Consider the following 14759-nt stretch of genomic DNA (forward strand, 5'->3'; position numbering starts at 1 on the left):
AAAAACTCAAAAGTAATTACACTTGACTTTACATTTTAAATGAGGACTAAAAACTGAGAAACCTTTTAAGTTATGTTTTATGTAAAATGTGTATGAAACATCTGTTAGCCACCATTTCTGTGCATCTTTGAATCCAGGGAGCGTATGGAGGCGATGGAGAAGCAGATAGCCAGCCTGACCGGGCTGCTGCAGAGAGTACTGAGCAAAGCGCCTGAGGCAGAAAGCCCGTAAGACACACACACACACACACACACACACACACACACACACACACACACGCAACAAACATGCATAGAAATTCTGTGAAAACACTTCATTTATACACACAAACACAGACACACGTTTGTCTGAAGCGAACAAATCCATTTTGTAGTTGTTACCTAGTGTACGATTTGTTCTTACACTTCTTTTGAACTAATCCAAAGCCCATTTACAGATCCATTCCTTACACACTGCCCTGAAAACTTGGAAATACAGAAAAGTACATGAAGTACGACCTACCCACATCCATAAAAAGTCTGATAAGAATTCAGTTCAGTTGATAATGTGTTAGAAAATATCACATTTACAACATTTGTAGACTGCTGGGAGATTTGCAGCGTGCAGTTTTAGCATTCAGGTTTAAAGTTTTATGTGATCGAAGTTTGTAAGATATTAATGAAGTGGACAGAAACATATTGTTAGTGTGATAAAGGCTTTTTAACAGGCTTTACACGGCAGGCTGTGGCTGAGAGGGAATGTCAGGATGCTTCTTCATCAGAGGGTCAGGGGTTTGAGTCTTGGCTCTTCCTATCAGCATGTTGAAGTGTCCTTGGGGAAAACTTTGAATTCTTCATTCAGGTACTCCCTTTAGGGCTCACCACAGCAGATCTCTATCATCCTCCTCTGCTACACCAAACCTCTGCATGTCCTTCTTCATCACACCCATGAACCTCCTTTCAGGCCTCTTCTCCTCCTGCCTGGCAGCTCCATCTTCAGCGTCCTTTGTCCAATATATTCACTATCCCTCCTCTGCACATGTCCAAACCATCTCAGCCATGGCTCTCTAATTTTGTCTCCAAACTGCTCAACCTGAGCTCACCCTTGACAATCACCTCCACCCACTCCTCCCCGCCTGCACTCTCTTCTTCACCTCTCTTTTGCACTTGCTTTGGATGTTTGACCCCAGCTTTTTAAACCCATCTACCTTCACAACCTCTGATATTTATAGTTTCATTGTTACACCTGTCTCGCTCTCAGTCACACGCATGAATTTATTCTACTTCTACTGACGTTCATTCTTCTTCTCTCCAGAGCATACCTCCACCTCTCCAAGCTTTCTTCCACCTGATAAAAATGTCTGCAAACATCATAGTACACAGAGACTCCTGCATGACCTCATTGATCAGCCTGTCCATCACCACAGCAAACAGCTGATCCCTGATGTAATCCCATCCCCACTTTGAATCCGAGTCGCTTCAACTACACCCCTCACCTTTGTGTTGCTGTCCTCATAAATTTCCTACACCAGCCTGACATACTTCTCTGCCGCTCCTGAAAGTCAGTACCAGTACCAGTACACTTCCCCTCCATTCTTCAGGGGTCTTGTGTTAAACATTCAGGATTAAAAAAAGCCCACTAGAGAGCTCAATACTTCCTAAACTCCAGTCATGCATCAGTCAGTGTTCCCATGACTGATAAAAACAATTTAAGGCAAAGTGGTGTGTGTGCATGCAAAAGTGCAGCACTTTCTAAGTACCAGGCCAAGCTGTGAGAGAAACAGGGAAAGACTTATCATTGCATGTTTTGGTTATGTCGAGTTGTTTGACCAGAGTTTGTGGTGAAGTCAAAAACTTTTGCAAAGATCCAGAGAAAAGCTGTTTGTCACCAACATTAAACACCTCCAAACTGCTGACCTTTTGCCGTGAGCTTCCTCCCTGCTGTAGCAGCCAGCGCACTGCTGATGTGCTGATGAAGTTAATTCAGTTCACCCCGGGGCCACCGATACCCACTCGAGCTCTCTGAGTAGGATCGGGTTGATATTCGATCCAAATGTTGGAGCCGAGCATCCTTAATTAAGTCCTTTAATTTGTCTTTCAGGGATTTTGTATTAACAGATGAGATTGGATGGATATATTTGGTATTACTGGAGCCAGAGACATGCTGACAGATGCTGTTTTTTGGTTGTGTGTTTCTTGGTGTGTGTGTGTGTGTGTTTCTGGGAGGCATTAGAGACTCAGCAGGATAGCATTTGGAAGCCCCGGGAAGCCTCAGATTTGCTGTACCCCAACATCATTAAAACATAAGACAAATTTAAACACTGTGGGAAAATAGAAGAAGGGCAGGTTACAATCCAAGTACTGTTTATGAAACTGAAGAGAAACTGTTTTTGATTCTGTGTTGTGCACTTTATTGCAATGTCATATTAAAGAAAATGAAGCTGCTGGCTGGAACCTTAAAGGCGAGAAGCCCTACTGATGCTTTTAGTTTGTAGCAGCCAGGATTCCTGTGTCCTGAACCTCCCACATTTCTTTTGAGTCACTATTGTGGGTGTTCATTTCAACATCCAAAAACCAGGGAAACCTTTTAATAAATGCATATATTTAATAAATAACTGCAGGCCTTATCATCTCTGTTGGTTTTCCGCCTTTTTTCTGGTTGTTATGATGTGGAAAAAGCTTTAAAATTCATATGTGTTTTGCTTCAGCTGAGGAAGAAAAAATGTAAATTTATGTTAAACAGCGATCTTCCCACTACGGTAGATCATGTAGGGAATAGTGAAGGAGCGAGGGAAAAAATCCCGACTACAGCAGCACGCACACTACATTCACACATTTTCCACCATATATCAATAGCTTCTCAGTAGCTCAGTCGATAGTGTGTTCTGGCTGTAAGTACTTTAACACTTGCCTCTTCCAGGGAGAAGATTGAGTCAGCCAGTGACTGCTCAGGAACTGACAGTAAGTCCTCACTACCAAAAAAAAAGAAAGAAAAGGAGACAAAGTATTTCCTATCACTGCCTGTCACTGCTTCACACTGCTGCCTGTTTGATAGCCACATAAATTAGCTCTTTTTCCTCACACAGAGCTGCTGCTATTTCATTTTCTCTGCATAATTCTTAAGGAGCCTCATATGTGATTGTAATGGCTGATTCTGCAAGCTTCCTCATACTGTACTGTACTGTACACGCTGGCTTTTGCTGCTCTGTAACTGGTGCCCATGCTTCTTGTTTTAGCTGGACGAACTATAAAAAAGAAAGGTAGCTACTGTATGTGTTCCTGAAGTGTCTGGTACCCCCCGTCTCACCCCTTCCCTGTTTTTATCTGGAGTCCCATGAGTTCCTAGTACATGTATACATGTCATTTTGAAGGATCTGCCTCTCTGACACCTTGTGTCCTTCACTTTCCCCTTTGTTCTATGGAGGGCCTAAACTGCCAAAATTAGAAATGATTAAATAAACAAATAAATAAAACTGGCTTAATAAAATTTAAAATATGTGATATTTCTGTTTTATTTGCATTTGCATAACATGTTTTTTCGCTAGTTCACCTTTTTATTTGCTCTTCATAACCTCAGGAGACTTTTATACCTGACTATCAGTTTACTGATGAATTTAACTCGGACTGCCCATGCCAAGCACATTGAGTAGCTAAGTAATAGCCAGCTGGGTAACTGCCCTCTGTTAGTTTGTATTATACAAAGCAAATGTTAAGTATACAATCATCAGCCACTTTTTTAGGGACAGCTGCTCATTAGGGCAAAATATCAGCCAATCATGTGGCAGGAACTCATTTAGGGATGTACATATGGTCACATGGAACAACCTCCTGAAGTTCAAACTAATCATCAGGCAATTTAAGTGACTTTGAAGGTTGTAAGGTTGTTGGTACCAGACAGGCTCTCTGAGAGAAACTGCAGATGTACTGGGAGTTTCACAAACCCACCTGTAGGACTTACAGAGAATGTCTGAAGAAAGAAAATATCTATTGAGCTGGCAGAATAAGGTGTCTTCTCTCAGAAAATGCTTTGCTGATGGTAGTGGTCATAAGAGAATAGCCAGACTTCTTCAGGTTAATAAGACACTTTAACACACTATAAGTAAGACATGAAGCGCAGTGTCTCTGAATGCACCGTCATGGGAGCCACTTCGCAGTGCCGTAATGGCATAAGGAGGGTTTTCTTAGAAGACTTTGGGCTGCACTCCATCAATCGAATACGTTTCTGTTGTCAATCATAATTTTAACCTCACGCCTAAAATACTATTTATATGATAATCCAGACATATTACTCGTTGCAGTAGCTGACTAACCTTAGCTCGCTTGCTCACTAAGTTGTCACTGGCAGACTTTTGAATTATCTGATGATATGATGATTGGCTCAGAGAATATTTTAATTCCTGTCATCCATTCTACCATCAGACAACAGATGGATCCAAATTCAACCTCACGACACTTTTTCAAATGACAGCTGTGCTCAAATGTTGCATGGAAACAGAGATGAAGAAAGAAGCCAGGGAATACATCTGGAAAATTATAATTAAATGATTCGTAAAACTGTCTATAAAAAAATAAAATGTATATTTAAAAAACAGAATCAAATAGGAAAAACAATATGTGTGTGTGGGTATAACATATCAACTACAATAAAAAAAATTTCTTTAGTGGATTATTCCTTACATTATGCACATTTTTAAACTTGAGCCATTTATTTTTTTTCTTTATTGCATTGTAATTTTGGCAGTTTTGGTCCTCCATAGTTTCCTGTGTTTTTGAGTGAGAAATCGCTGAGTTGCATTAAATTGGACACGACAAACTCTTTGCTTTGTCAAAGTTTTTCCCTTCAGCTTTTCAACTAAGGATGAATTTGCAGGCGATCAAAAGAGTTTGATGTTTGAACGTTTGTGCGTCAGAAAATTAGCTGCTTGTGGGAAACGCGGAAACATCTTTAGAAACATTGATTTCTTCACATAAAGTGTTCAGTTTTAGCCTCCTTTTTTCCTATTAAGGATCTAAAAAGATGATATTTTGCAATTTCAAATCATATCTTATTTCATCGCAAATTACAGATAAGTCTGGATGTTCTGAGTCCCTTGCGACTTGAATTAGACTCTTCTGAAGAGTCGTTTTAGTTGTGATTTTTATATTTTAACTTCTCCCATTCACTCCAGCTGCTCCTTTTTTCTCCTGTCAGATTTTTATCTGCGTGTCTCACTGAATGATAAAAGTTAGTCCGATTTGCTTGAGCTCTTATCTGTGGACTCTGTGCTGGCAGTTAAAAGCTTACAGAAAGATGAAGGCTGTGCTGAATTCTGGTTGACCGGGAGAGCTGCAGCAACTGTGCCCATAATCAGTTATACACAGAACCATTTCCTCACCTGTACAGGTGTCAGCATTGGGGTGTTACAGTCTTCCTCCTTGGTGTGGACAGCTGTAATTAGTTTTAAAAGAAGCCTTGAAATGCAACTCTTACACCCCCTCCTCTGTTACTAACTGACTGTCTTCCAGTTACTTTCCTTTGTCTTGTTCTGCATGATGCGTGTGTCAGAACGTAGCACTCATCGCCATTCAAGAGGATTTTCTCATTTAGAAACACTCACACTTTGTGGCTGTCTGGGAGACGCCTCTATAACGAGACTCTCGGATTAAGTGGAACTGCTGTTTTTCACTCCCGATCCTGTTTGTCCCCGAAGCCTCCCCATGCTGTTTATCACTGTTGAGTCTACATAAGACTGTAATCTCCACCTCTGACCTGCAGCACAGATAGAACTTGTCCTGGATTTCTGTTTTCAAATGTGCAAACATCCAGTATATTCTGTATTCATGCAGTCAACCAGCAGATGTTTCTCAAAATGCAGATTTCATTTGAAGCCTCTGATTTGGTAACAGTACTCTGGGACAATTTTCTATCAGCTCTAAATGTGCTCTAAAGGATCCCAATACAAGGAATGAATGAGTTCCCTGAAATGAATATCACTTTCTGCCGGGCAGCTTTGACACCATCTGCTCCTCTGGCCCTGATGCCTCCTCCACCCTCGGGGCCCAACCAGCCTGTGACGGTGTCCCGCCTGCAGATGCAGCTCCACCTACAAAGCCTGCAGCAGAACACCAACGCCCTGCGCAAACAGCTGTCACAGCTACGCAACATGCAGGTTTGTAAACAGACAATTTTGACTGAAAACTATTTTCAAATATGCAAACTAGCGTGTCACCCACACTTTTCCCCTCCCGTGATGTCATATTTTTTGTCAGCAAGGTTGTGCAAGCTTGGACCAAATATTAATATTAATGCCCCACTGTACAATACATTGAATAGCGTTGATCACCTGCTTCCCTCCTTTGCTCTCTGTTTCACTGTTGGTGGGTCTCCTCGGCTCTGCGCCAGCAGCAGAGGAAAAGCAGATTTTTTAGAAAAGAACTAAAGTGAAACGAGTTCACAAAGATTAGGAGAATAATATACATTTATTTTCATCATTTATTATTATATATTGTTTAAAATGTAGAACTTATAGAATCCTTTAAGAACTACTTTTTGATCCATGTTTCATATTATTGCACTTTATTTAAAAGAGCCTTGTAACCATTGAGTTAAGAGGGTTTTATCTATGTGCGGTAGCCTCAAAGGGGGATATGTAATATGTGCAGCTTGCAGTACTGTTAGAGTTGAATCCCTCGATTAAGATAAAGGATTACTGGGGAGTTTTCCTCTAACAGAGTAGGAGCTCTTTTTGCAAACAGACCAACACACCAGATGTTGTTTGATCCCTCAGGAGAGTAAGTTTTAACTTCAGTACATTTACCTCATAAACTCACAAATGCAGTTTGAATATTTGGGTACGTGCACTCATCCAATAGTGTGAATGGAAACCAGTTCAAGTTTTAAGCTGTGACTCTGTTTCCCAGCTGGAGAACCAGGACTCGGTGCTCGCCCTGCTGAGACAGACGGAGTCTGAACTGAGCCTCATGATGCTGGATGCCATGCGCACCCAGGAGGACCCGCTTCAGAGACAGCGCCTCCTAGTGGAGGAGGAGAGGCTCAAATACCTAAACCAGGAGGAGCTGCTCATCCAACAGCTGCAGTGAGTTTGATCTTAAGTAAGAAGCACAGCAAACAGTCAGGTGGTCTCGGTTGGTTCGGTGAGGTGAACGATTCATGATGTTTCCAGTTGTTTACGCAAAGTGTAGACAGTGTTTCCTGGTATGTTTAGCTGAAGTTTCATTATTTCCTGGTTTAAGCTTCACATCAAAATCAAACCAAAAAAAAAACTTTTTGCATTCATCTGCTAAACGATGGTGCTGGCAACAAGCACAATTTTGGGACTATTTTGTAAATGTTTTGGAAGCCAGTAGTAGATGAGTAGTAGTACATGAATAAAGTCTTACACTCAGTTTTAAAATTTGCAGGGCATCCACTGTGAATTCAGGTGTGAACAGTTACATTTTCAAAATAAAAGACATTTACAAATTTCTGTCCTTCACAGCGACCTGGAGAAGTCTGTGGAGGAGCTCCAGAGGAACTCGTCCGTGAATCACGGGCTCGTGACGGAGCAGGACGTGGAGCAGAAGAGCAAAGAGCTGAGGATGCTGGGAGAGACACTCACTGAGCTAAAAAGTAAATGCTGTCATGACCAAATCTGTGATGTTTTATTTGTTCTTTGAATGTTCGACGCTTTAAAATCCTCTCAGTTAACGAGACTAGAGGACATAAACTACATCTGCCATTACTGATCAGGAAGCCCTTCCCTAACCCCTGGAGTGTTTAACTCCTTGACCTTTCACCTTTTGTGTTACGTCTCTGTGTTTCAGTCTTTGATCCCTCGATCCCGTTTGCTTGTTAAGTGATGATGTTTTGACCTCGTTTGCAGATGCAGTCATGTCCTGCGTTGGATGAGGCTCTCATTTCTTTAGTGCGCTGTTTATATTTTATCAACATGAAATGAGACCCTCAGAAGTTTCCAGCTGTCTTTCTGTCCATCTTTCTAGTAGCACTATTCATGTGCAGTGCACCTTTAAGGTATTTTAATCACACGGTGCACACCACAGTCTGGAATCACTCTTAGTGTGGACATTAAGCTTAGCATCAAGACTCATTCATAGAAAGTCATCCAAACCATGGATGAGCATATTAATAACTGTTGTCAGACATTCTCTCAGCTGAAGTTTGATGTTTATTTCGTCTTCCTGCCGTTTGTTGCTGCCCACCAGGAACATTTACCTGTTATTGATAAGTTTAACCCTCATCCTACATCTTCCCTCTGATAATCTGTTTATATTAGCCCGGCCATATCTCTGTAGCTTTATGCCACATAGAAAAATATTATATGTCAAACATGCTATGTTCCAACTTGCACTGAGGAACTGTTGGCACCATTGTCTCGCAGCACAAAAGCTATTTGTTTAAATCTGCTCTCCCGAGCTCTTGTGTGGAGTTTGCATGTTTTCTGTGACTACCTCGCACAGTCCAAAGAGATGTGTGGTAGGTTAATCTGTGATAAACTAATCGTGTGATTAGGCAGAGGATCCATAGTGGGTCCACGACCCTCTAAGGGACACTTTCAATAGGGCATAAAAACCTGGGATTCTCCACCAGTTTCTCTTAGAAGTGAAGAAGCTTCTAAAGAAGTCCAGGTGCTTTTCTTTCCAAGCTCCTTTAGTCATCAGGAATAGAAAATTGCTAAATGAAGATCAGTCTATTTCCTTGTCACCAATCCTCCACACAGCGCTGGTGTTTATTTTTACATCGTTGATTACGTCCATCGTCGTGCTTTACCTTTGAGTTTCTTTTTAGAATGAATTCAGAGCATGCAGTATCATTTTCAGATGTTAATTAGTGACCTACCGTGACTTCCTGCTGACTTCTAACTGCTAATTGTCATAAATCCTCTTTTTCATGAATTTCTGGATATTAAACTGTATTACAACAACTGAGGGAACGTTCATGCTGATCTTTGTATTGGAACTGATTTGGATGCTTTAGTGGAACATCTGTACTGATGACTGGTTAATGAAATTAACCACTTAGTTAAGATAATAGTTTTTTAATTTTACTGCTATATGCAAATGATACCCCACCGCTCCGCTGGTGAGCAGCTCTGTGTCTGTCGGTGCTTTTAACTTTAAACTGCAACAAATTCAAAGGAAAAAGGTTTCAAACACCTGCCAGGCTTAGCTGCACTTTCCAGCACTGTTGCTTCACCTCTGCTGTAGCCCAGCGAGACATTAACACATATCTTTGTTTACAGGATGAGACTGGATTAGCTGAAGTAATCTCCCTCTGAAAGTGGTCCCATACAAATTCATTTTTACACTTATTTGTTTTGCAAAAGGAAAAGTGCTGAGACGTGAATCTAAATGAAGCTGAAACACTTTGTTTTTAAAGCTTCGTATCATCATAATTGCGTCACTGTAATTGCAAATATTTTGTGGCTGAGGGTCCAGAAGCCAGATTTTTAAAATTAATTTTAGTGCCATGAAATACAACAGATAAATTCCCTGTAATATTTATTACTACTGCTAATGTACTTTTCTAGAAAAGCCAGCGTGTGATGGTGTAAACACTCACTAACATGACTTTACAATCAAATGTTTCATACAAACACTGATCATCATGAAATCTCCCCACGTACAGTACTGTAGTTACAGGTCACAGTTCAGGTGCTAACACTGCCAAAATACCGTGTTTGTCCATTTTCATGTTATGCAGACATGCAGATTAATATTTATGAGTCTTATTGTCCTTTAATTAATATTCATGAAGTTCCAGTTGGCCTCTGTTCCTGCTGCTTTGACCTGTGTACTTCTTTCTCTATCCTGAATATTAACAAGCAATTCCAAATCTCTTTGAAGCTCATTGTGTTGTGAGCCTGGATCCTACAAGTTTAACAGTGTCCTCCACTATTTTATATTTAATGTGAACTTAGAAAATGGAAAAATAGTTTTTATTTAGTTGGTTTTATAAGTTCTTAGTAGGACAAGACAGCAAAAGGAAAGGGACTGAAAATAAGGAATTCTTTTTTTAAAAGTCATAAAAAGTGTTGCAGGTTAGACCATAAACAGGAAGTTACTGAAAAAGAAAAGAAAATCCAACAACAGGGAAGATGCATACTAAATACACACTAAGCAGAGAAGCAAAATAAGGGGCAGGTGAACCCAATCAGACCTTAATACAAACTCAACTTGGACGTCTACCTCTCCTCCCACCTTTGCACACTGAGGAGATTTTATTTATGATTCAAATGGAAGAATTACTTATGTGTAAACCAGATACTCAGAGTTGATTTAATAAGGGATTGGGATGCTTTCTTCAGTAATACCATAATATGTCTCAGAAGCAGTTCAATTTGATTTCAATTCAGTTTTATTTATACAGCTTTAAATCACAATAACAGTCGCCTCAAGGCGCTGTTTATCGTGAGCTACAGATCGGCCAGTAATAGAGAGAAAACTCTGAAAATCAGACAACAGTGACAACATTTATAAAAGATGGAAATCGCTTGGAATCACTCACTAGTTGCAAGTTTTAATTCAATTAAGTTTTAATTCTGTAGCACCAAATCACAACAGTTGCCTCAAGGCGCTTTGTATCGTGAAGTAAAGATCCTACAATGATACAGAGAAAACGATGAGGGGCGGCCGTCTGCCACGACTGATTGGGGTGAGAGGAGGAAAGCATGACAAAGACATGCTGTGGAAGAGAGCCAGAGATTAATGATAACTAATGATTAAATGCAGAGAGGTGTAAAGACACATAATGAGGGGGAAAGTGACTGAAGAGAAACACTCAGTGCATCATGGGAATCCCCCAGCAGCCTACACCTATTGTAGCATTAATAAGGGAGGATTCAGGGTCGCCTGAATACATGCTTTAGCAAAAAGGAAAGTTTGAAGCCTGATCTTGAAAGTAGAGATAGTGTCTGTCTCCTGAATCTAAACTGGGAGCTGGTTCCACAGAAGAGGGGCCTGAAAACTGAAGGCTCTGCCTCCCATTCTACTTTTAAATCCTATAGGAACAACAACTAACTCTTTATTAGGATGATGCGGTACTATGAGGTGGTAAAGAGGAGATGGGTCCTGATTAAACAATGGGCAGGATTTTAACCTTGATTTAGCAGGAAGCAAAGATCTTTACTCTCATCCAGTAAGATGTGGAGGTTATTTATTTAACTTGTTCTTGGTCATATTTCTTTAAAGTGACCGTTGTAGCAGTCGCATCATCTTCAATTTCCCATGTGCCTCACAGCCTCTAGTTTGTTCTTTATGTTTATGTTTTTATGGAAAAACAAAAACCAATAAATAAAATAATATTTTTTAAAAACAAGGGCGGGAAAAGAACAAAGGAGGGAAGCAAAATTATAGAAAACCACATGAGGAACTAACCTCCAAAATAAAATGGGAAATAAGAGGGACCAAATGAAAACACACAAACATCAGACTCAGATGAAGGGGAACACACTTGGAAGAAGCAAGAAGTGAGAGAACAAAACATAATCAGTAGGCAAGAAAAACAGAACAATGGATAAAACAAAGCTAACATATCTAACACTTTACTTCAACCAACATCCATCCATTCTTCTACCTGCTCATGGGTGGAGAACGACTTTGTCTTTTCTGCATTTCTTTTATTATGAAAAACAGAAGAAGAGTCTGAATCTGAGGCATATACAGCTTGTTACCAACACACACCCAAACAGGACATATAAATACTACAAAGAATGAAACCTATGTTAAAAAAAGTTTATGTACAGATAAGAAGACATGGCCAGGACACGCCCCTGAGGCGCCGCCATTTCTGCTGAAATCCAACATCTCAGATGTTACAACAAGCTAACATGTCCTTACTTCTCGTTTAGCTGACCCCCGCTGAGCCCTCCTCATAGGAATCATCTGGATATGACAGGAAAATCCTGGGTGACAGAAACAGCATCCCGTCTTCCCTTTATGTCCCCTTCCCTGTAATCCGCCTCCTCCCGCCGTCCCTGCTCTCCGGCCCTATTTCTTCTCACATCAACATTTCAACATATCTCTCTGACACACAGCTTTCTGTTTTCACTGATGCCTCTTTCCTCCCCACCCTGTGCAGACCAGTTCCCGAGCCTTCAGAGTAAGATGCGCGTGGTGCTGAGGGTGGAGGTGGAGGCTGTGAAGTTCCTGAAAGAGGAGCCTCATCGTCTGGATGCCCTGCTGAAGCGCTGCAACACCATGACAGATGCTCTCAGCACGCTGCGCAGGTACTCGAATTAAAAGTGAAATGAACCCTCGCTCAGTTATTAAAGCAGCTCAAGTATTTTCTGCAAGATTTACATCAAACCACACAGTCAGTCATCATTTTTTAGTAATTTGGTTTAGATAATACAGCTGACGTCAGTCTTATCAGGACCAATCAATTATTGAAATTTTTTTTTTATCATTTGATTATTATAAAAAATAGTTTTTTCTTTATTTACAGATTATAAAAGGACTTAAATAAGGATATTAAACTACAATATATACACAACATGTGATCGAGGTTTTAGGAACGAGCCCAGATAAATCAAAAATCGTACTTGATCTCCTCTTCATGGTCATTTTCCCGTTCACCTCTCAATTCTTTTCATCACAGCTGCTCATTTGAGATCTCTCAGTAGAAGTGTCCTTATGCTTCTCCCCCTGTGATGTGTTCTGGATCGGCTCCATCGTCTAAAAACAGCATCTTGATTTCAACTTGATTTTCATTTTTTGGATGGAGCACAGGGATGCAAGTCTGGTGACAGCAAAATGCTCAGAGTTTTTCATTTGCCGTGTCACCGTCACTCCTAGAAGTTCCCCCTCAGACACTTCAGCAAGTTACAGTAGAACAGCTGGCAGTTCCACCTGGGTGGATGAATTTAATGCATTAGACTGTGAATGTTTAACGTTGCTGCAATATGAGCGGGTGGTGTCCTGACCATCTTTGGTTCGCCACATCTGGTTTCAAACATCGAGATGGCAAAAGGCAAAAATGGTCACCTTCTGATGTCAAAAGTACGACTTTATAAACCAAGTGAGAGTGACTACATCCATCGTTTATATACAGTCTATGAGCCAAAAAGAACGATGAGCTCGTGCCACGCCGAGGCGCCTGTCCATCTGTGTGTTCGCGAGAATCTCTACTCCCCCTTTACCTGTACTCAGAATTTAACTAAGCTTGCACAAACTGCTCAAGATTGAGGTTACACTCATTTTAGAGGCAGTAACTGCGATGAGCTGATGCATCTGTTTTATCAGAAGGTCTTTTCCAACCACTAAAAGGGACCTAGTTACATCTTGGTGCCAGATGCCAACACAATATCAGGCAGGTGGTCATTTTGTTTTGCCTGATTGGTATATATTAACATCTACACAGATTTAATAGAAACAAAGGCTTGTGCGGTGCTAATGACTACATAAAAGTTCTGCAATTTTTTTTAATTTAATTTCGTGTTTTATCCAAAACAAAGGTCCAGGATTGAAAAAGGATTTGTTGTAATGTGGAATCAGTGGAATGCAGCTTATATGGGATTCCCAATTATGTGTTTAAGATTAACATTTAAGGAAGTAAAATCAGAATTGATGCATGACTGCGCTGCCAAACGCTGAATAATGCCCGTGAGTCCTGTGTGAACACCGAGAACATCAGAGGAGAGCTGACGGGCGCAGCAGTCTCTCCTTTCCACTGTTGGTATTTCTGATTAATGGTTAAACGTTCTGGTCATCAGACAGCACGCCTCGTTTCTGCTGATATCAAAATGATAACATGTCATATATCGAGGTTTTTGTATTTATTTTTAATTGAAAGAAAAAGTTGAAAGTTAAAAACTGTCTAAGCAGCCGTTCGGGAACTTCAGATTAAGACGTCTGAATCCTGTAAACGGGATTATAAATCTCAGAAAAATGTTGATGCCGGTTTTCTTGGGGAGCTGCAGGACTTTAATGTAAGATCAGTAGGATTAAAATATGTGAGAAACTCCTCTCCGGTACACCAAGTATGGCCAATTATTTCAGCTGTGTCATCTTTCTTCAGTTCCTCATATGCGGTAATTCAATCGTTCATGCGATGAGTAATATATCACTTACCCTCGGTGGTGATCTGCAGTGATGTTTGTTTTAATAATCCTTTATCTAACTAGGTAAAAAAAGTCTCATTCAGACTGAAAATATCATCTTGAAGATGGCAGCAAACATCGTTACATTTATAGACACAAACAAACAGACAAATAAAACTGTCACACAGAACAGATGAACCCGGGATGTGCCGGGCGCAGCTGTGTCGCTTTCAGGTTCCGACGTGGCCACGGGAGCTAATGGCGCCCGCCCCGAACGGTGATGGCACGTCTGGCAGACGTTCCAAAAGCATCTGAGGAGTAGCTCTCAGCAGCAGAGGGAAGGGCAGGAAGATATACACAGAAGTATCATAGGGAAGCCAGTTAATTTCAAAATAAAAGAACCCATTCAGAGTCAGTGCTTTACAATACGCCTGGTTTGATTTGAAGCTTTGTGTAGATGTGACATCATATGACATCCTGATCAAAGCTCCAAGTTTGAACGGGTTCATGTGCAAACAAACTTTCAGAACCATTTTGTTCTTGATCTTTACTTGCACGATTGTCAAAAGGCAGTCAAAACATTTAATAGGAGCTTTGGGTTTAATAAGTTTGCCTGAGCTGACCCAAAGGTGGCACAACCAGGAGCAGTGTGTATTTACTTCAACATTTACAGCTTTGTGAGCCATAAACAGGATCAGACCATAAGGCCTCGTTCTGCTGTAACATCCTGAGACACGTCGAAGGC

The 14759-nt window shown here is 40.7% G+C and overlaps 1 protein-coding gene across 3 annotated transcripts in view; it reads left to right on the plus strand.

Annotated features, from left to right (window-relative positions):
* The window catches only part of srcin1b (SRC kinase signaling inhibitor 1b), a 140956-nt gene that overhangs the window by 111353 nt on the left and 14844 nt on the right, over nt 1-14759 (plus strand). For 2 of the 3 annotated variants that reach the window (XM_085285386.1, XM_085285388.1), the window contains exons 8-14: nt 138-227; nt 2899-2939; nt 3215-3238; nt 5967-6127; nt 6879-7054; nt 7457-7587; nt 12055-12202. In XM_085285386.1, the coding sequence (XP_085141512.1) occupies nt 138-227; nt 2899-2939; nt 3215-3238; nt 5967-6127; nt 6879-7054; nt 7457-7587; nt 12055-12202 (771 nt within the window). The remainder of the gene's footprint in view (nt 1-137; nt 228-2898; nt 2940-3214; nt 3239-5966; nt 6128-6878; nt 7055-7456; nt 7588-12054; nt 12203-14759) is intronic. The other variant, XM_085285387.1, reaches the window with a different exon arrangement.

This window comes from Mchenga conophoros, linkage group LG8 (genome assembly GCF_057382185.1).
Source record: "Mchenga conophoros isolate Kocher_MC1m ecotype Shallow Benthic linkage group LG8, M_conophoros_male_GT1.1, whole genome shotgun sequence".
Lineage (NCBI taxonomy): Eukaryota > Metazoa > Chordata > Actinopteri > Cichliformes > Cichlidae > Mchenga > Mchenga conophoros.